The sequence below is a fragment of the Cyprinus carpio genome, unplaced genomic scaffold (genome assembly GCF_018340385.1).
Source record: "Cyprinus carpio isolate SPL01 unplaced genomic scaffold, ASM1834038v1 S000006515, whole genome shotgun sequence".
NCBI lineage: Eukaryota > Metazoa > Chordata > Actinopteri > Cypriniformes > Cyprinidae > Cyprinus > Cyprinus carpio.
The window spans coordinates 312,342-334,414 of record NW_024879183.1 but is presented as its reverse complement, the minus strand read 5'-3'; the positions used below and the strand labels follow the sequence as shown (position 1 = coordinate 334,414).

Genomic DNA, 22,073 nt, shown 5'->3' with positions numbered 1-22,073 from the left:
TTGCTGTCCCATATTATACAGGAAATTGTTCATAGAAAAAAAAGTTCATAATTAGTATTATCATTGATAATTTGGTTATTATTATGGCTGTGAAATAATAATATGCACTGCAAGAAATAGAATAAAAATAGGACCGGCTGCTGTGATGCAGGCATGGTTTCAAACCCAGTAACTGACAACAACACCTTCCTCCAACCAAAACGAAAGAGAAACCGAATTCAGTTCAGCTTGCTAACAAACACCTTCATTGCATCAGAACCAGAACGAGAGTCTTAGGCTACAGTTATGCATCAAAAATTAAAACAAAGACCTTTACACAAAGGTGCTTATTGCATGCTATTGTGTATAAACAGTCAGTTACATAATAGCCCTATATCTATACACTGTATACATAATACATATATATATATAAAATATTTTCATTTCTGTTCATTCTTGTTAAAAAAAAAATCTTCAGTCTCCATCTGCGAGCAATGAGAAGGTCCAGCATTTAGAATAATTTCTATTAACTCTGTTATTATGCTTGATTTTTTCAACACTGCTACCACTGTTGGATTTCGTAGTTCGGCCTTTTACTACTGTGTTACCAAAATTGAGAATTAACTGTTTCAAGCTGTTTGCTCGCGCTGGTGCCTCATGCGCACGATATTCATTGGAAAATAGATATATGGGCTGCGAGAAAGATAATGAAGAAAAAAGAGTACGGCTGCTGTGAGTGCAGACAGCATATTTTACCGCAGTAAGCATAACAAACCCGTTTTCCTCAACAGCCAAAAAACAACCGAATTAGTTCACATTGGAGGGGGTTGGGGTTTGGTGTATTTTGTCTAGATTGGTGGTGGTTGAAAAATAATGGGTGTTAATCTCTTCTCTTCAGTGGAAAGTGGCTTATGAGGGTTTCAAACTTGCAGAGCATTTTGTGCAAAGTGGGACAAATGCCCTCGTCATTGTGGATTAGTACAACTTTGAAGAAAGGTTTTGTCCATTACACAATGTTGTACTATTGTAGAGCATATATTTTTATTAGTATTATACTGTAAATTTCAGATTAGTTTCCTTAACTCAAAAAAAAAACAAAAAAAGATTCAAACTGTTTTGACATTTTATTTTGTTGGCCATCCACAATATTTTTTTAGAGTGTGAAATATAACATTCCACAGAATGTAGCCTATTCTTACCATTTTATTGAACCAGTCTCTTCATGTTTTTCTAAATCCCAAAGAATCCAGACATCACCAGTAAAGTAATCCGTCTAGGAACATGTTTTTATATAGCTATTTAGATTGGGAAATACACATGCTTACAGACGTGACAAAACACCAAGTTTTTGGAGATCAATAGAATTTTGTAACTTTACTGTGATTTACAATGCCAACCAGAAGCAACATATCTGCAGAGATTATATGGAGTCTGATCAGTAAAAATTGTGTTGGATCATGAAATGAGAGACAGGGAGTCAGGTGTGAAATGAAGAGACGTTTATTAATGTCACTTACTAGTCAGTGCCAGATGGACATGGTGCATGAGAAGAGAAGAAGGGCTGAGAACCACAGAATCCCAAGTACATTATCACCCGCCCGGGTCTGCTCAAGCGTTGACAATGCGTACGTCCCAGTTCCTGGTGCACCCATGTACTGGTTTATCAGGTCTTACAGAAACAAGGAGGCAGTTCAGCCTTGAGTATAAGCTCCAGTTAATACGTTACACAGCATGAGAAAGGAGATTATTAATACATATTCCCGATAAGTGGCTATGCGTTCTCTACTGTGTTAGATTCAATTAACATTTTTCGAATCCTTTTGCTTCTGTTCAGGCAGATCATCTGCAATTTGCACAATCTGTGTGTGAGAGCCTTCTCAGGATCAGCACATCCAGGTCATTTTGTGTATCACTCTCCTCGTGGTAGTTCTTCACAGGGAAGAGTGTCTCATAGGCCCCACTGATTAGAGCACTCCTGCATCTGGAGAATTAAGAACCCAACGCTGAGTATTTCTGGGTTTGTTGATATATATAAAAAATATGCTCTTAAACATATTTAATGTTATGGTGACATGTTATAACATCTATACTTGTGTGTCAGTGCAAAGAGCCGCTTCAGTTATTAAACTCAATCATCATTTTTTGGGACTAGCTATACAATGATTTGCAGAAATAATTTAAATAATGCTGTATTTATTATTATGTTGTAAAGCCCTATACTGTTAGTACAAATCTGCAGGGGTGGATGCAGAGATCTTACCCCCACATTCTCTTTCTGAAACAGAGAGACCTGTAATACCTTTCGTCTTTTTATCTTCTGCTAGTGTAGATTTTTTGTAGGTTTTTTCCCACTAGTGACATGCCTCATCCAACTTGTCCATGAAATGACTGCCTAGGAATTTGGTTAAATGAACATAAATTTTAATATTGATTAAGTCAATTCAAGTCTGCTTATTGTCATTCTTCCCCATGTACATTACATACATAACAGAGAATCAAAAATGGTGTTACGCGCCACCCCCGGGCACAGTAGAGCTAAAATCTAGATCAATATAAAATATCGATATAACTATACAAAAGAATTTAAAAAGACATATACAAATAAAATAAAGTTAATAAGAAGCGAACAGCACAGGCAGATATATGCAAACCAGTGAACAAACAGTGGCAGCTAAAAGATTTTTAGTGCATAAAAAAAGCTTATTCATCCTGATAAAGTGACAAAGGGCTCAAGAGCATTATTTTATTTAAACTGTAACTGATAGTGGTAGAATGCGTCATTCCATGGTGAATGAGGTAGTGAGCAGACCAATCTGCACAAAGTGACTGGTGCATGTCATCATGTTATGGGGGGTGGTGGAAGGACCTGGGGATGTGTGATCTGGGGGGGGGGGGGGTGTCATAGTTTCAGTGGTGCCGGGGCGAAGAGGGACGGGGGGGGCAGGTCGGGAAGCGAGTTCAGCTTCCTGAACAGCCTGAGGGAGTAAGCTGTCCTTCCGTCTGCTGGTCCGGCCTGGATACTCCGCAAGTCCTCCTCCCTGATGGCATCAGACTGAAGAAAAAAAAAGCTGTGTGATGGTTGAGTGGGATCACCTGCGATGCAGAGGTTTTGCGAGGAGACGGTTCCGTAAATATTTCCTGGAGGGAGGGGAGAGAGACACCAATGATCTTCTCAGCTCTCAGCACTATGCTTTCAGAGTCGTCCAGCAGACGCGTGCAGGCGCCATAACCACACAGTTATGCAGCTGGTCAGAATGCTCTCGATGGTGCCTCTTTAGAAGGTCTACATGATGGGGGGGTGGGGCTCTGGCTCTCTCCCCTCCAGTTCTGCGGAGGTAGTAGAGCAGCTGCTGTGATTCCTTGGCCAGTGCTGCGGTGTGCAGCCGGTCCAGGAGGGGGTCCTCTCTGTAAGTGTGCACACCCAGGAACGTGGTGCTGCTCACCTCGTCTCCACAGTCCGCACATTGCTGAGTGTGCGCTCTCACTGAAGTCAGCAACAAGCTCCTTGCGTCTTCTGTGGCTCCCACGCGTTCAGAGAGAGAGACTGTTGTCACTTGCACCACCTGGCCAGGCTGGCTCACCTGTCACGCTCCTGTAATTTGATCTCATCTCTGTTGCTAATGAGACCCGCACCACAGTCCGTGTTCATCCGCAAACTTAATGAAGAGGTTGGAGTTGTGTGACGGTGTGTGCAGGTCGTGGAGTCAGCATGAGTGAAGGGAGGGGTCTCAGCACACATGCTTGGGGGGCCCGCCAGGTGTTCAGTGTGATGGTGCTGGATGTGTTGTTGCTGCCGACCGCAGTACGGAACCTGAGGTCTTCCAGTCAGAAAGTCCAACAGCCAGTTGCACAGCAAAGTTGTTGTTGCCCCCAGCTCGACCAGTTTGTGAATTGAGGCTGTTGAGGGATGATAGTTGCTGAATGCTGAACTGAAGTCTATGAACAGCATTGCTGACACTTATGAAAGTCTTTTTTCGCTCTATATGTGTGTGAGTGCTGATTGGAGGGTAGTTTGAGATGGCATCATCGGTGCGACCCGGTTTGGACTCGATATGCAAACTGAATGGTCCATGGAGGGGGGAGGGCATACGTTGATGTGGTGCATTACTAGCCCTTGAAGCACTTCCCTGATGATTGTATTCGAGTGCACAGGACGTATCTTGAAGCAGGATGGAATGGTTCTTCAACTGGAAATTATGGTGGGTGGTTTTGAAACATGTGGGAACAACAGCCTGACTAAGTGAAAATGTCTGTGAAGACATCAGTGAGTTCTGCTGCACAGTCTCTCAGTACAGGAATATTGTCAGGACCCAGAGCTTTGCGTGCGTTTGATCCTGCTTAACGGATCTCCCACACTGTCCGGGGGTCACATCATCACCTGGTCCTGGGAGGAGGTGGAGGTTCTTCTGTACCAGTGGAGCTGTTTTGTGCCTCAAAGCGAGCCGAAGAAGGTGTTCAGCTCGTTCAGCAGAGGATATGTTGCTGTCACAGGTCCATTGGTGGGGCTTGTAGTCCGTATATGGTCTGTAGCCCCTTGGGTGCCCCCCACAGGCTCGAGTGGGGTCGCTGCTGCCGCTGAACTGATGGCTATCCTCCTGGAGTACGGTCTCTTAGACCTCTCTGTTGCCTCGGGATAGGTTGTCCCCTGGCCTTTTCTCAGGCCCACCTCATCTCCAGCTCTGATAGCAGCGGTCCGCTCTCCAGGATCTGTAGACCTCCCCTGTCAGCCACGGCTTCCGGTTGCCCGGACATCAGTGATGGTTTTTTTGTGACTGTTACATCCTCAATACACCTTTTGATGTTGGCAGTGACAGTCCTCTGAGTAACTGCTGGAGGTCAGTGGTGTTATTGTGTGGCAGCCTGCTTAAACATATTCCAGTCAGTTGTATCAAAAGCAGTCGTGAAAGAGCATATTTTTGGAAACACACTCTTTAAGTCAGCATGGTATGAAATCCCCAGCTATGGTAGAAAGCATCAGGGTGTGCTGTCCACTGCCTCATCTGATGTGCTGGTTACAGTTTCATTTAGTGCATCGTAATCCTGTTGCAGTTGTTGTTGGTCCGGAGGAATGTAAACCGCGGAAACGAGCAGTATGGCAGTATATTCCCTCGGCAGATAGAACGGGTGCCGCGTCTGCACTTATATCATAAAACTCCCACCAGGGGTGAGCGTGTTTTGCAGATCACAACACATCGTCGGTAATGAAAACATACACGCGTCATTTGATGTAAACACAAAGCCCCGCCGCCACGTTGTTTTTCCTCGCCCCGCGAGGAGGAGCTCTGTCTGATTCGATAGCAAACGTCAGCTGGTCGAGCTGAATGGCGCAGTCCTGAACGCTGTCACTGAGCCGATGTTTCCCCCGTGAACACAAAAACACAACAGTCTCTTACAGGTCCCTTTGAGTTTTGAGCCTGTAGTAATCGCCATAATTTTAGTCCAGATTATTGTCCCAAAGAGCATAAAACGTTAGCCAGTACGATGGCAATGGGGGAATGATGGCCCTTGTGTGGGTTGCCGTTCTCCTAGCCCGGATACCTCCACGCTTACCCCGTCTTCTGCTTCCTACCTAAAGACCAGGTAGACGCGAGTGACGACGCCAAAACACTGGCGACTCACAAGCACAAAACCAACACGAAAACACCGTTCTGTCGCGGGACACAGAGATAGCGTTGTCCGCTCGCTGGCGTCGTGGATGTTGCGCGCATGCCATCTTGGGAAGTATTGGTATTGTTGGCAGAATTTCGGCCCTCGGGTGAAAACTAATTAACACCCTGTGTGGTTCCTGTGAACCCTTGAGGACCCCTGTTTATTAGTGATTTTGCATTCTACATAAGTTTTTCTAGATGTGTGTGGCATGAAGAAGTCATCAAAAAACGCTTTGTGGTCAAAGCCTCCGGCGGTAGCCTTGTGACCGCGAAAAATAGTCGCTTAAATAGTTTGCGGGTTTTTTAAAAATGTCGCCGTCATTGATCGTGACAATCTACAAAAAAACTTAGTCAGTGTCGTCCGCCCGTTAGTGTGGATCTCATTTAAGCACGGTTTTGGTTGTATTTGGTTACGTCGAGCAGTGGTGAATTAAATGTTTGCGTGAGTTAACTCCACGGTCCATGACTGCTGGCCTGTCTGTCTGATATATCCTCATCTTTCTGAAGACTCAGGCAGCCATCATGATACTTTGTCAGCTGCTATGACGTAGACCAACAGTATGATCAGATTCCTCAAGGCTTGTTTCACTTTTGGCAGTCGTCATTTTTTACCCAGAATCAGTGGGATTGAACTGAAAGGTAAAAATTAAAAAGAAAAAACAAGAGGCGAGAGGAAAGTAGAAAGTAAGGGTTATACTTCTTGTGATGTCCATAGGCATTGTTTGAATAACACTGGAAATAACTTCACAAAGCCACTGGAAAGCGGAGGAAAAGGACAAGGCAAAGGTTCCTCCGCACATTGGGGCCGTCCTGAAGAGACCCTCAAGGCGTTGGCGATGGCGGCGGGAGGTGCCCATGGGAGTCGCCGGAGGCTAAGCCCATGATGCAAGGGAAGCAAAGCAGAAGTGAGTGTCCAGGTCTTATGAAAGAAGGTTCTGACGTAAAGAAAGCAGAAGAAAGATAAAGAACAACGGGGGAGTCAAATGGTAGTTGATAGAGAGAAGATACAAAGCCACAGCACGTAAAAGCAGACGTTTGATGTATATAAATAGACACACACAGTACAGGGCAAAAGTGGGAACATTACGAGTGTGAAGGGGTTGGAAAGAAGGTCGCGCTCATCAAGCCGGCATTTAGTTGATCAAAAATACGAAAAAAAAATGTAAATATTGTGGATATATATTACAATGTAAATAATTGTTTGAAGTTATTATACTTAAATGAGCAGTTATTTCTGTGATGCAAAGCTGAATTGTAGGATCAGTATCACGTTGAGCCCGTGAAAATCATGCGAAGAGGATGAGTCATTATACAAAGTTGGAAACAGGGCTGTCCCTGGCTTAACATTTTTTGCAGAAAACATTGTTGATTACTTTTTTAGGCTACTTGGATGCAAATAAAAAGCAAAAAAAAAAAAAAAGAAGCCTATGTTTTGAAAAGAGAAGAGTTTTGTAAGACAATATACACTACGGTCGCAGAATTTGGGGTACAGTAATTGTTTGTTCTTGTCTTTTTTTTTTTTAATTAAAATCACTACTTTTAGTCAGCAAGGATGTTTTTAAAGGGATAAAAAGGGAAAGTAAAGAAAATATATTAATAGAGTATATATTAGAATTTTGTTGTGATTTTGACCTAAATGCCAGTTTTTTAAACCTTGTAGTCATCAAATTATAGTGAGACAGCAGAACTGTCGTTTCCAACCACGCCATAAATAAATAAGTATATTAGAATGATTTCTAAATGATCATGTGATAGACTGGGATGTTACATGTGCCACTGGGGGAAAAAAGAAAAGGCTGGAGTAATATGAGGCCACTGAAAATTCAGCCTTGGCACATCACCAGGAAGATAAATATGTTTGTGTTAATCCGATCTTAAAATAGAAAACTATGTATTTTAAGTTGTAATAATATTCCACAATATGGCGGTTTTTGTGCTGTATTTTGATGCAATAAATGCCAGGCTTGATGAGAAGAAGAGAGAGACTTCTGTCAAAAACATTAAAAAATAGTAATGTTTCCAAACTTTTGACCTTGCTACTGTATATAGGTGTAGTGGGTATATATGTATAGCATATGTATATATATATATATATATCTATATATAAATAAATAGGTGGTGGGTGTGTTATATATATTATATATCTACATGTAGATATACATATATCCATATATCTAGTATTTACCATTATATATGCTTGCTGTAGTTAAACATATTACAACGAGCTAGTCATAAGATAAGTCAATAGTCTCGGGTTTACTATGTATAAGAAGTTATTTGAGTGGGGAGCAAACTGCTAACACACGTGTGTCCCAACCAGATGCTGACGCGAACGCGATAAAAAGTATCTTTTCCATGTAGTGTTTCGTGTCTAACCACCTGCGACACGTGACAATAATTTGGACACAAAAACCATTTCTAAAAGAAGATGTTCTATTTTACTGCCTGTTGCGGAACGGCAGGAACAACTAAAAAATATTGACACCTGATACATCTCAGATAATGATTATGTGCTTTATCAATGCTTAAAAGAAGTGTCTAATGTGAGGAATAGTAATTACATCGGTAAGAGCCTAGTGAAAGCAACAAGAGATAAGAAATAGGGTTACCTCAGATCTTGAAAGATTTAAGTGACTAAAGCAAACTTACTGTGAAACTGTGAACTCAAAAAACCTCTGCGAACCAGGATCCATAACAAAGATGGTATCACTGCACGTCACTCAAAAACTGTTCAGGTCTAGTCACATTTGAAGCATCTATTTTCAGTGTCACATCTTTCTTTAATTAACACTCGCAATGTTTTTCTTGTCACATCGTATATTACACTGGACGTGACAAAGCATTGGGAAATATCATTTGAACTTTGTCTTGTCAGCACGTCATAAATAGAATGAGTCAGCTAGTTTTCTGTCAGGGATTTGTCACGCTGCGCTGCATCCAGCGTAGACAGCATTACTGATTATTAATAATATATATATATTAATATATAATAATATATAATATTAATAATATATATTATAATCACTGAGTATTGACCAAGATGGCGGCGCGTACACCATCGCGAGGCTCAGCGTCTCTCCAGTTTTTGCAGTATTTTTCTGCCTCATCTCGGGTCTGGTCGTACTGAACAGCTTTGCTTTAAACATCATACACCCGACAGGAGCTTTTGGATATCGGTGAGGACTTTTTCCAACAGTTTTCATCACCAATCTTCGACTCATCCCTGAGATCTCCAGAACACCCGAGGCTACGCCACTCTACCCGGCCGGGGGCGGAAGTGCTCGCAGGCAGCGTCAAGATCGTAAACCAAAGGCGGGGGAAGCACGGAGGTCTAAGAGCTAAGCTAAAGCTAACACCGCTCTGGCTCTCTTTACCGAGCATTTTCCTCACTAATGTGCGGTCACTGGTGAACAAAACGGATGAGTTACGACTTCGCATCACCCACAGTAAGAGAAGTTTTTTGACTGCAATGTCATGGTTTACACACAGAAACATGGCTACACATGTGGACGTACCCGATAATGCTATTGAGCCTAGCCGGACGCTACACGCTCCGGGCAGATAGAACGACAGATGACACTCCGGCAAAAACAAGAGGTGGTGGATTGTGCATTTATGTAAAACAAAGCTTGGTGTTACGAAAACTGTCATTGTTGGAGACACTGCTCAGCTAACCTAGAGTTTCTCATGGTTAAATGTAGACCTTTTTATCTGCCGCTGGAGTTCACTTCCACCATTTTAACTTCAGTCTATATTCCACCAAATGCTAATGCCAAGCTTGCTTTGAATGAAACTTCATGGCAGCCATTAGTAAACAACAGACGGCTCACCCGGAGGCTGCTTTTATTGTCGCGGGTGATTTTAATCACTGCAAATTAAAGACAGTGCTTCCCCAAATTTCACCAGCATGTTTCCCAGCCACACCAGAGGAGACAAAACTTTGGATCATGTTTACACAAGCATTGATGGAGCTTACATTGCGAACCCACCTCCCCCCCCTCGGACAGTCTGATTCACCTTTCTTTGGTTCTCACCCCAAGTATTCACCCCTCATCAACCATGTGAAGCCATCAGTGAGGAACATCAAAGTGTGGCCAACTGGGAGCAGACTCTTTACTTCAGGATAGGTTTCAACAACACTGACTGGAGTATGTTTGCTTCTCAGGCTGCCTGTGGCTCTCACATAGGGACATCGACATCTATACCTCCTCTGTACTGAATCACATCAACACCACCCATTGACAGTGTTACAACTGAAAAACAGATAACTAACGCACCCTAATCAGAAGCCATGGATGAACAAGGAGGTGCGACATCTGCTGAAAGCCCGCAACACTGCCTTCAGGTCAGATGACGCTCAGGCCTACAGTAAATCCAGGGCTAACCTGAAAAGGGGCATAAAAAAGGCCACGTACTGCTACAAGCTGAAGGTAGAGGAACACTTTCCAACTCTGACCCCCGACGCATGTGGCAGGGCATCCCAGGTCATCAGTGACTACAAGTCAAGTAACTCCACTCCAACGGTCACGGACGTCTCCTTCCTTAACGAGCTAAATGACTTTTATGCTCGCTTCAACAGCGACAGCAAGGAGACGGCCACCAAAACCACACACTCAGCAGATCACCAACCCCTCAAACTCACCTCCACAGATGTCCACACTGCATTGAGCCGGATCAACGCACGTAAGGCTGCTGGCCCGGACGGCATTCCTGGTCATGTGCTTAGGGCATGTGCAGAGCAGCTTGCATGGGTCTTCACAGACATTTTTCAACCTGTCCCTCACCCAAGCAACTGTGCCAAACATGTTTTAAGTCCACATCCATTGTGCCAGTACGGAAACACTCCTCCCCAATGTGCCTGAATGACTATCGCCCCGTAGCACTCACACCCATCATTATGAAGTGCTTTGAGGGATTGGTCCTAGCACACCTCAAAGACTGTCTCCCACCCACACTGGACCCACATCAATTTGCCTACCGCAGAAATAGGAGCACAGAGGATGCAGTATGCACAGTGCTGCACTCTGCACTCACACACTTGGACAATAACAAACACATATGTTCGGATGTTGTTTGTTGACTTCAGTTCAGCATTTAACACCGTCATTTCCCTCCAAGCTGACCACAAAAACTTGGAGACCTGGACATTAATACCTCCCTCTGCAACCTGGATCATGGACTTTCTGACCAACAGACCTCAGCATGTTAGGTCAGGCCACACCCACTCCACCACCATCACACTTAACACCGGCGTACCACAGGGCTGGGTGTGCTGAGTCTATTCCTCTACTCCCTCTACACCCATGACTGCAAGCCTGTGCATGGATCCAACTCCATCATTAAGTTTGCAGACGACCCCACGGTGATTGGCTCATCAGTGACAACGATGAGACTGCCTACAGGGAAGAGGTACAGCACCTGGCCACATGGTGCGCTGACAGTAACCTGCTCCTTAACATCAGCAAGACAAAGGAGCTCATTGTGGACTTCAGGAAGAAGAAAGGAAGCACGCATGACCCCATCCACATTAACGGGATGGTTGTTGAACGTGTCTCCAGCTTCAAGTTCCTGGGAACCACAATCTCTGAGGACCTGTCCTGGACCACAAACACCTCCAGCCTGGTCAAGAAGGCTCACCAACGCCTCTTCTTCCTCAGAACACTGAAGAAGAACCAACTTTCTTCAGCCATAGTGGTGAACTTTTACCGGTGTGCGATCGAGAGCATCCTGACCAGTTGTATTACAGTCTGGTATGGGAACTGCTCGGTGGCTGACCACAAAGCACTGCAGAGGGTGGTGAATGAATGAAAACTGCCCAACACATCACAGGGACACCACCTCCTGCTATTGAGGACATCCAGAGGAAACGCTGTCTACGTCGAGCTCGCAGCATTCTTAAGGACTCCTCTCACCCTGACCATGGACTGTTTAACCTCCTGTCCTCCGGGAGGCCACATCTGTATAGTATGTTCATAGTATCATGCTGATAGTATTTAAATTTTAAAATCTGTAAATTATCTCCATAATACTTATCTGTATAGTTATTGTACATATTGTAGACCTTGTATATTCTGTACTTACTGCTTATTGCACTTCTGGTTAGATGCTAACTGCATTTCGTTGCCTTGTACCTTACATGTGCAGTGACAATAAAGTTGAATCTAATCTAATTGTACCTTACATGTGCAGTTTGAGTTGCACTTCAACTCTCGCGTCTGGTGTAGACACAGTGTAAGTTAATGTCCCTTTCTAATGCTGCTGCGTTTTATTTTTCATGCCACATTATTTGAAATTAGCGCGGGCCAAACTTTTTTTTCTCGTGGCCAGGGTGTGGCCCACGGGCTGCCTATTGAGGAACCCTGGTGTAGAAGCTCCTAGCTGTCATATAGGGATTGGTTGGCATGAATCCAGATGCACACATTAAGTAATTCATTCATTTTAAATGGGTCATGAAATAAGAAATCAAATATACTATAAAAACATTCTGTAAGTTTCAAAACTCAAAACGTTCTTATTAATTTAAAAACAGCATTTATTGAAACCAGGCTCAGAAAATGACAAATTTTTGAAGAAGACATCGCCTCAACATCATTGCCTCTTTAGCCCCACCCACCAATTTTCCAATACTGCCTCATTAGCCCACCGATTCTACGTTGCTGCCTCTTTAGCCCCGCCCCCAATTCTACATCACTGCTTCTATAGCCCCACCCACTGATTTGTGCAAGTACAAACCAGATTCCAAAAAAGTAGTGGCACTGTACAAATTGTGGATAAAAACAGAATGCAATGATGTGGAAGTTTCAAATTTCAATATTTTATTCAGAATACAACATAGATGAGAAAATGTATTAAGGGAAAAATAAGTTGATTTTAAATTTCATGGCATCAACACATCTCAAAAAAGTTGGGACAAGGCCATGTTTAACACTGTGTGGCATTCCCTTTTCTTTTTATAAACAGTCTGCAAACGTCTGGGGACAGAGGAGACAAGTTGCTCAAGTTTAGGAATAGGAATGTTGTCCCATTCTTGTCTAATACAGGCTTCTAGTTGCTCAACTGTCTTAGGTCTTCTTTGTCGCATCTTCCTTTTTATGATTTGCCAAATGTTTTCTATGGGTGAAAGATCTGGACTGCAGGCTGGCCATATCAGTACCCGGATCCTTCTTCTACGCAGCCATGATGTTGTAATTGATGCAGTATGTGGTCTGGCATTGTCATGTTGGAAAATGCAAGGTCTTCCCTGAAAGAGACGACGTCTGGATGGGAGTATATGTTGTTCTAGAACTTGGATATACCTTTCAGCATTGATGGTGCCTTTCCAGATGTGTAAGCTGCCCATGCCACACGCACTCTGCATGCCCCATACCATCAGAGATGCAGGCTTCTGAACTGAGCACTGATAACAACTTGGGTTGTCCTTGTCCTCTTTAGTCTGGATGACATGGCATCCCAGTTTTCCAAAAAGAACTGGCTTCTTTTTTGACCTATAGAGTTTTAGCCCGGCAACGGCGAATGGCACGGTGGTTTGTGTTTCACCGACAATGTTTTCTGGAAGTATTCCTGAGCCCATGTTGTGATTTCCATTACAGTAGCATTCCTGTATGTGATGCAGTGCCGTCTAAGGGCCCCGAAGGTCACGGGGCATCCAGTATGGGTTTTCTGGCCTTGTCCCTTACGCACAGAGATTGTTCCAGATTCTCTGAATCTTTGGATGGATAACTTCAAACTCTTTGCAATTTTTCTCTGAGAAACTCCTTTCTGATATTGCTCCACTATTTTTCGCCGCAGCATTGGGGGAATTGGTGATCCTCTGCCCATCTTGATTTCTGAGAGACACTGCCACTCTGAGAGGCTCTTTTTATACTGTTAGGTCCCAGTTACTGCTGGGCCTGGTTTTTGTTAGGTATGTCGTTAGCGGGGGAGTGGTCTTTCCACCTGCAGCTCATCATAGGGCCTACAAGAGCTCCAGCGCGGTGGATCTGCGGGAGCGCGCACCGATGTGACGGCACTGGAATGAGCGGCTCTTTGTGGTTTTGTTATTTGCGTTATCATTCATGCAGGCCTTCAGCTTCCAGTCCTCTCTCATGCATTCTTCACTACTGACGTCCATATACTGACTACTGATTATTTGATTATCTTTTGTTAAATAAATCTTTTCTTTTTCCTACTTGCCTGCCTGTGTTGCCTCTTGTTAATGTTGCAACTACGAGCCGGTTGTAACAATACCCAATCATGTTGCCAATTGACCTAATAAGTTGCAAATTGGTCCCCCAGCTGTTCCTTATATGTACATTTTACTTTTCCAGCCTGTTATTGCTACCTGTCCCAACTTTTTATGGAATGTGTAGCTCTCATGAAATCCAAAATGAGCCAACATTTGACATTCAAAATGTCTCACTTTCAACATTTGATATGTTATCTATATTTTGTTGTGAATAAAATGTAAGTTCATGAGATTTGCAAATTATTCCATACCTTTTTTACTTACAATTTGTACAGTGTCCCAACTTTTTTGGAATCGGGTTTGTAGTAGGAGAAGAGGAAATATTTAGAGAGACACAAACACAGGATTACTCGGTAACACTTTAGAATACTGCTTCTTACTTACTGCATAACTAATAAAGAATTATTGAAGAACTAACAGTTGATTCATTAACACAACACACTACTGTTAATTACTAAGGAAGATGTTTTAAATAACACAATCATAAAACTGTATTACGTACTGATTAAGTAACAGTTAGCTAATCAATAACTAATGTATTCGGTCATACCCCCTGAAGAACTACTATTAATTATCTACTAGTTAAGTTTCAAGAAAAATAGTTATACACTATTACATTGAATTGTGACCCTTTCATATAAATGTTATTAGCAGTAGTAGTAGTAGTATGAAAATGCAATATTAATAAATGCAATAAATTTTATAGAGGTTTTGCTTGTGTAGTGAATTGTTTTGTGAGTGTGTTTTGTAAGAAATTAGCTTCCGATAGGAACCCCAACACCACTCCAGTGCCTTGCTATAACTTACCTTAGTTTTTATATTTTATATACAGTACTATATGTGTGCCTCCTCAGCATATACCACATTACCATTAATTTAGGGATGCACGGGTATCGGGCCCAACACTGCGCTTCTGTACTTGTACTCGTAAAAATGCCCTGATACCAAAAGCCGATACCCACACAGCGTGTGAACAGAGTTGTGTCCAGAAAAAGAAACACTGAACACAGAACAACAGAGTAGAACAGAATTATTAGAGATTAAGGATGTCTATGAAGTACATGCAAGTAATTAATAAAATGTTAAACATTCAATACTCACGACTGTATAGTGGATGTGTGCTAGCTGATAAGCAGTACGTGCTGAGTGGATTGAACGCGCGGCTGCACAGATGCGCGATCTTGTTGAATGAATATCTCACAGACATCACTGGAAAGTTTGTAGTTTGGTTGCTCTTAAATTATGGTTTTTATTCGTATGCGAGGGTCCGCGTACATTGAGCATGACGCAAATTAAATCACAATAATAGTATGCCACACCCATATAATGTATAACAAGTGCTTCCCTGCACCTGAAACAGTAGGTCTATTCTAAAGTGAAAATATTGGGAACCCATTAGTAATTAATAAACAATTATTAGATAATTCCTCAAGAATTACTTAGAACCTGAAACAGTATTCTAAAGTGAAAATATAGGAAACCCATTAGTAATTAATAAGTAATTATCAAATAATTCTGCAGGACCTATTTCACACCTGAAACAGTAGGCCTATTCTAAAGTGAAATTATAGTGAAGCCTTTAGTAATTAACAAAGAATTATCAGATAATTTTGCAGCAATTTGCAGAACCTTAACCCGACCAGCATTGAATTGTCCTGAGGGCAGGTGCTTCCCGTTTCAGTTTCTGCCTATAAACAGGCAGGAGCAGAATGGATGAGTGATCCGATTTGCCGAAAAGTGGGCGGGGGAGAGATTTGTAGGTGTCTCAGAAAGGAGAGTAGCAGTGGTCCAGTGCACGATCACCACGCGTGTTGATGGTGATGTGTTGAAAATATTGTTCTGAAGAGTTGGCTTTGTTCAAAATCCTCCTAATGCCGCATCTGGGTACGCGGTTTCCTGCTCACTTATATTCCCATACAGTTCCTTGAGTGCCTGGTCTGTGTTGGCTTGAGGAGGAATGTAAACAGCTATGATTTTGACCGCTGTAAATTCCATCGGTAGCCAGAATGGTCGACACAGAAGCATATGAATTTCAAGATCAGGGGAGCAGAAGGATTTAATAGAGTGTAGGTTCCTTTCATCACACCAAGAGTTGTTGATAAAGAAACAAACACCAACTCTGCTTTTCTCTGTGAGCTCTTTCGTTCTGTCCGAGCGGTGCACGGAGAACCCCGTAAGCTCGATGGCTGAGTCTGGAGACATCCAGGATTCTGTGAGGCAAATAATGCAGCAGTCCCTTGTTTCTTGTTGGTATAAGATACATGCCGGCAGTTAACAGAGTTTGTTATCCAGTGACTGAATGTTAGCTAGCAAAATGGTTGGGAGAGGAGGTCGGAGGGGACGATGTCTGAGTCTGACAAGGACGCCGGCTCTCTTCCACCTTTTCCGGCGGTATTTCCTCGGTCGCGACCATGCGGCCCAGACAAAGGGCTCTGATGTGGTGTTTGTAAACAAGTCCCCAGCATTCAAGAACTCAAAGTCCGGTTTACATTTTGTGACATAGGAACCTATGTTTAAAAGCGTGTGTCTGTAGTATACCAGTTTATAAACAACATCCAACACGTAGGACAACAAAATAACAAGTAAAAAAACCCAAAAACCTACAAAGTTTACTCGGAGCTCACAACACGGCCGCCATGCTAGGATTATAGTGACTATTTGCGTATAACTGTTCAGTAGTAGTTATTTCATAGTTATTTTTATTTTTATTTTTTTTTAACCTTAACTAGTAGATAATTAATAGTAGTTCTTCAGGAAGTATAACAGAATATATTAGGTACTGATTAACTAACTGTTACTTAACACAATCATAAAATTATATTACGTACTGATTAGTTAACACATCTTCATTAGTAGTTAACAGTAGTGAGTTAAGTGTTATTGAATAATCACCTGTTAGTTTATCAATAATTCCTTATCAGTTATGCAGTAAGAAACAGTATTCTAAAGTGTTACCAAACACTGTTTGCTTTACTTTACTACGGATTCATTTTTAAAGGGGTCATATGACATTGCTGCATGGTGCAATGCAATGTGGTTTGTGGTTTAAAGTTCAAAAACACTTTATTTTCCACATAATGTACATTATTGTTGCTCCACTATACCCCACCTTTCTGAAACGTGCCGATTTTTACAAAGCTTATCGTGCTGAAAAGTGAGGTGTGCTCTGATTGGCCAGCTATCCAGTGCGTTGTGATTGGCTGAATTTCTTGAGCGTGTGATGGAAATTTTATGCCCCTTACCATATTTTGATGCTGTGTGACCCGGCGTGACGAGACAAAACCAATAAAAACCCGTTACAAACCATTGCATCTAGTGGGCACATAATTACTGATTGTAATGACTTATACTGTTTTTTTACGCATTGTGTATTGTAAACATAAAACCATGTCTGCATTTGTGATCAGAGAAATGACAAACAACAAGCGCTCAAAACTCGCGTTTGAATCATCATTGCCAAATTCTTTAAATATGAAACATTTACTTACAGGCTTTGTGTCAGAAGCGCCAGACTTTCCTTGCAAAGTTGCCTGAACTGCCTCACTTTATAGAAACAGCCTTTGTGCACAGACGCATTGTATGCTACTCTCACAGGAAACAGTCCTCATCCTTCATAAAATGCGCAGCACACATCTGAATATTTGGGCTGAACTGTTCTGGGGGAGTGTTGTAAATACAACTTAACCACTGATTTCTCTTTTAACTTGAGATTTACACAACATCAAAAAGCTGAATAAACAAGAATATTTGGCTGATATACAACTATTTGAAAATCTGGAATCTGAGGGTGCAAAAAAATTTAAATATTGAGAAAATCACCTTTAAAGGTAATGTATGTAGGATTGACACCGAGTGGATGAACTAGGTATTGCAGTCCAAATTCAAAATATTGGAGAGAGTTTCTTTCACCCAGCCCCTCCTCCTCAGACTTGATGCACACTCAGGTTGCCAGATTAACAACACATACAGGAACGAGTGCACTTGACCATGAATGAAATGAAATACACTGTGTTTTCTGCCAACTGGCAACCCGGGGTGCCGAAATACAATTGGGTAAACTGGCGGTGGAGTTTTGATACATTTATGTTAGGAAATTTACAAAATATCTTCATGGAGCATGATCTTAACTTAATATCCAAAATGATTTTTGGCATAAAAGAAAAATCGATAATTTTGACCCATACTAAGTATTGTGTGGCTATTGCTACAAATATACGTTGACCATGACTGCTTGTATTTATATATGTCATAGAGTTGTGCTTCCTCAATAGGTTCATTCTTTCTTTGTAGAGTGTGTAGCTTACATAATTTAGTAAAAACCATTTTATTTTAAATTGAAACATAGGGGTTCATATACTCACTGTTCTTGTAAAACTTGTACCAGACACAGAATCAGCAAGAGCTTCTGTTGTGATTCTTCTTTGAAAAGCACTATTGACTGAGTTGATGAAGCTGGATTTTCCTGCTCCCACTTCTCCAGCGAGCAAGATCCTGATGTACTTAACTTTTGAATCGCTCAGCTTAAGTTCCCTGAGGTTCTTCTCCAAAAGTTCTTTATTGCTGTTGAAAAAGGGGCCTTTTTACAAAGCAATGTTGACAATACACTTTGCTTGTACAGATAGATTGTCATTTTTTTTTTTAAAGAAGAATTATTTTCTACTTACTCCCAGGGTGTTTCCCTCCATGATTTATCAAATTCTGTTAACAGAGATAGAAATAATTGATAAAAATAAAAAATAAAAGTTAGATATGAAATGGCAACTCAATTCAGTACTCAAAACCAAAGGAATATTTTAAATGTGTTTTTTCTCAAAAATTACAGTCTTGATTAGATATTGACCAATCTTAGACTTCGTAAAAGTAACTACTCATACAAAATGAGGGGTAAAACAAGGAACTGGTGATGCTAATTACAAAACAAGCAAAAAAAGGAAATACCAAGAACTGAGGAGAGGTGAGCTCTAATTTCGACACATTTCAACTGAGTACACAAGTAAAATGTACTTACTTTCAGGTTAAAACATGAACTTGATTAATTATTTTCTGATTATATTATTTTCTAATATATATATATATATATATATATATATATATATATTTATATATATATATATATATATATAATTAATATTAATTAGGGATGCACTGCATTGAATAATGACCCACACTTTTATTAAAAGAAAAACTATGAAATTTGGCAGAATATATCTTAACATTAAAATATTAACATTAGACTTACCTGCTGATGATTTTTTAGTTTGGGATGTTGATTCTGATCCTCCCATTGTGATCTCCTTCTCTGTTTTCTTTTTTCGTTATGAATTTTGGAAATTTCACACTAAACAGTAAATTAAAAACAAAGGGGACTTCAATTCAGTATAGAGTAATAAAAAGACAGACAGAATTGTTAATGTTCTTCTCCTCTTGGGATGTGCAGGCACGCTGTGACAGCATCTCTGATTTCAAGATACAGCCTGACCTCCAGGTCCAGCTTTCACTTTCACCTTGTTAATGTTTTTATGACTAAGTGGCATATAACCTACTTTGTGTCATGTCACACAATAAAAACACATCTGAACAGATTCTGTTTTCAAGGTAAATTATTGAATGGATTGAAATTAAAAGAGAATTGTAAGACAAGGTAACAGATTGACAAACTCAAAACAGTTTAGAAAAGTGAGATCAACTGTGTGTTAAGATGATTCATATTTTTTTGAACACGCTTTTCACATATTTTGACCTTTCTATGAAAAGGTACATTTTGTTCACCTTGAATAACTGTAAGAAAGGTATATTTTGTAACAAAATATATACATGTGTATTTTGAACAGGATTTTTTTCTCCTCCGAATTTACCATCGAGCCTAAGACCACTTCTCATGTGGCTTCAGTTTCTCTTTTAAACAGAGGCTCAACTGGATCACATCTGTGTTTGTAGCATGTTTTCAGCAGAAAATCTGGTGATCTTCAGCTGCTTTTGGGTTACTCAGAGAGAAGTTGTCCTGCTTCATTTTTGGGGTTTCTTTCTGACTGTCAAAACAGAACTCTATTCCGTGCACTATGTATCTTCATTGGAAGAATAAAAGCTATAATGTTTTTGTTATGTAAAATAATTTCGTTTTTCATGTACTATTTTCAGACTTTTGCAGATATATTGTAATGTTTATGCATATTATTATAAGATGCTGGAAAAAACGATTAGTGTAGGCTATTCATGTAATTAACGTTATGCATTTAAAGAACACTTACAAGCACGCACTTTTGGCAGAATTTAATTCAAATATTCTTCAGCAGCCATTAGTTCGGTAAAATTGAGCATCAGTTTGGACAAAATTTGTATTAAGGGAGAAAACTAAATGTGTAAAATGCCAGTGAAGGAACATACAAACAAGAATAGTCTCAGTATCAGCAGTGAGTCTAGGAGAGAGCTGGACTTTTTGTGTGTGTGTGTGTGTGTGTGTGCATTTAAATTAAATCGAAGTCTATTACTTGAATGTGTTGAACTGAATGTTTTTTGTTCTTTGTACTGTATGGACAAACATGTACTGTAGACCAAGCTGCCTTTCATTCACTTCAACCTTGTCATCCTTGCATAACTTACATGCATACCATAGGGTTTTAGAAAGACGTCAGCAAACATGACTCATATAACAGACAATGTTATAATTCATAGAATCAATCCACAATCGTACAGCCATGGAAGCTGTTGATAAGATTGGAAATATGTTGCCCAAACTGGTTCACACAACCTCTGGCCAAAGCTATTCTGACATCAGATCAAAGACTGGATTTTTCCTTAAAGACAATTCTGATGAAGCATTTAGCTCAGATCACTAACCTTACTGCTAACATTTGATTGGCTCCAAATGAAATGTCTGTGATGTGATGTGTGTGATAAAAATATGTCTGGTATTTTCTAGATATAAGCTGATACAGTTTAATATATCTGCGTATTCCCATGAAAGAGGTGGGGGTGCAACCGGTCCAGTTCAAAAGCACTTAATGTACATGTACTGTAGCTAAAAAAAGGCTGATTAAGTGCTGATACCTAAGTGGAGGTATCAAGACATGTCCTACCTCCCCGAAAACAATAAAACATCAGCTGAAGTTTCTCCAGAAACACTGAATAAACACATTTCATCCATTAAACACTTAGTCCTCTTCTTCTTGACCTTGTTCAGTTATTAAATTGGACTTATCTAATTCTCATGTTCCCCATCCTGACACCTCATCCAAATCAACAGGTGAACACAGAAAATGACTGGAACAATGACTGGAACACACACACACACACACAAGTGCACTATACAGGAGGATGACTGACCGCTGCGTCACAATATTGTGAAGTGATCTGTAAAAACATTTGAAGACTGGGTGTTTGGAGAGGAGAATCAAGGCTGTTATAGACAAAACATGGTTATTGATATTATAATGTTTATTTGTAGGTCTATATTCCAGTTATTTTTACGAACCAGTAGAGACATACTGCTTAGTTACGTAGTTTTTTTTAAACATCTTCATTGAGTGGCCTATAAATTAAATGCTTTTGTATTTATCAAGTACAGTACTTGAACATTTGTTCTTTGTTTAAAAGTGAAAATGAAACATAACAGGCCTGAAGTTATAAATACAGCCTTTGATGAGTGTTGTTCTGCACATGTAGGTGGGGAAAAAATCCAAACCATTTGTCTAATGTTCTTTCTTTATAATACAGACGTTTATGTAATGTAAATTTGATTAACTTTATTCTCAAACCCCTACCACACTCCACCAGCATTTCTTCTAGTGGCCAGGGTAGGTATTGCAAGTATTTCACCTTGTGGTCCTCAGCAGGACAAAGTTACTGAAAAAACACTTGGTTAAATTAATATTCTGACTTTTTGGAACTATTTTGTCAAAGATTTCTTTGTTGCCCTTGAAAGTTTAATGAAGAAAAGCTTTTGGACTTATATGTATATTGTAATGTTTATGCATATTATCATAGCAAGAATACATAAAAAGATGCTGGAAAGAACGATTAGTGTATATATGACATAGTAATCATAGTGTGTGTTTATAGTTTGGGAAAGAGAGTATGTTTGTGTTCTCTTACTGATTTTGGACATGGTACCATGGTGTTTTTTAAGTAGCTTGAATGACCAAATTACTGTCTTAGCATTATTAATGTATTTTATCTGTGAACTCATGTTCAGCTATTCTTTTCAATAGTTAGGACTTTATGAA

General features: G+C 40.6%; 1 protein-coding gene across 1 annotated transcript in view; it reads right to left on the bottom strand.

Moving 5' to 3' along the window:
• The window catches only part of LOC122143837 (interferon-induced protein 44-like), a 67,014-nt gene extending 47,748 nt beyond the window's left edge, over nt 1-19,266 (bottom strand). Inside the window, exons 1-3 of the mRNA XM_042754442.1 lie at nt 19,091-19,266; nt 18,516-18,549; nt 18,213-18,411 (exon numbers count right to left, since the gene is read on the bottom strand). Coding sequence (XP_042610376.1) covers nt 18,213-18,411; nt 18,516-18,549; nt 19,091-19,136 — 279 coding nt within the window. The 5' untranslated portion in view covers nt 19,137-19,266. The remainder of the gene's footprint in view (nt 1-18,212; nt 18,412-18,515; nt 18,550-19,090) is intronic.
• Nucleotides 19,267-22,073: the final 2,807 nt, after the last annotated feature.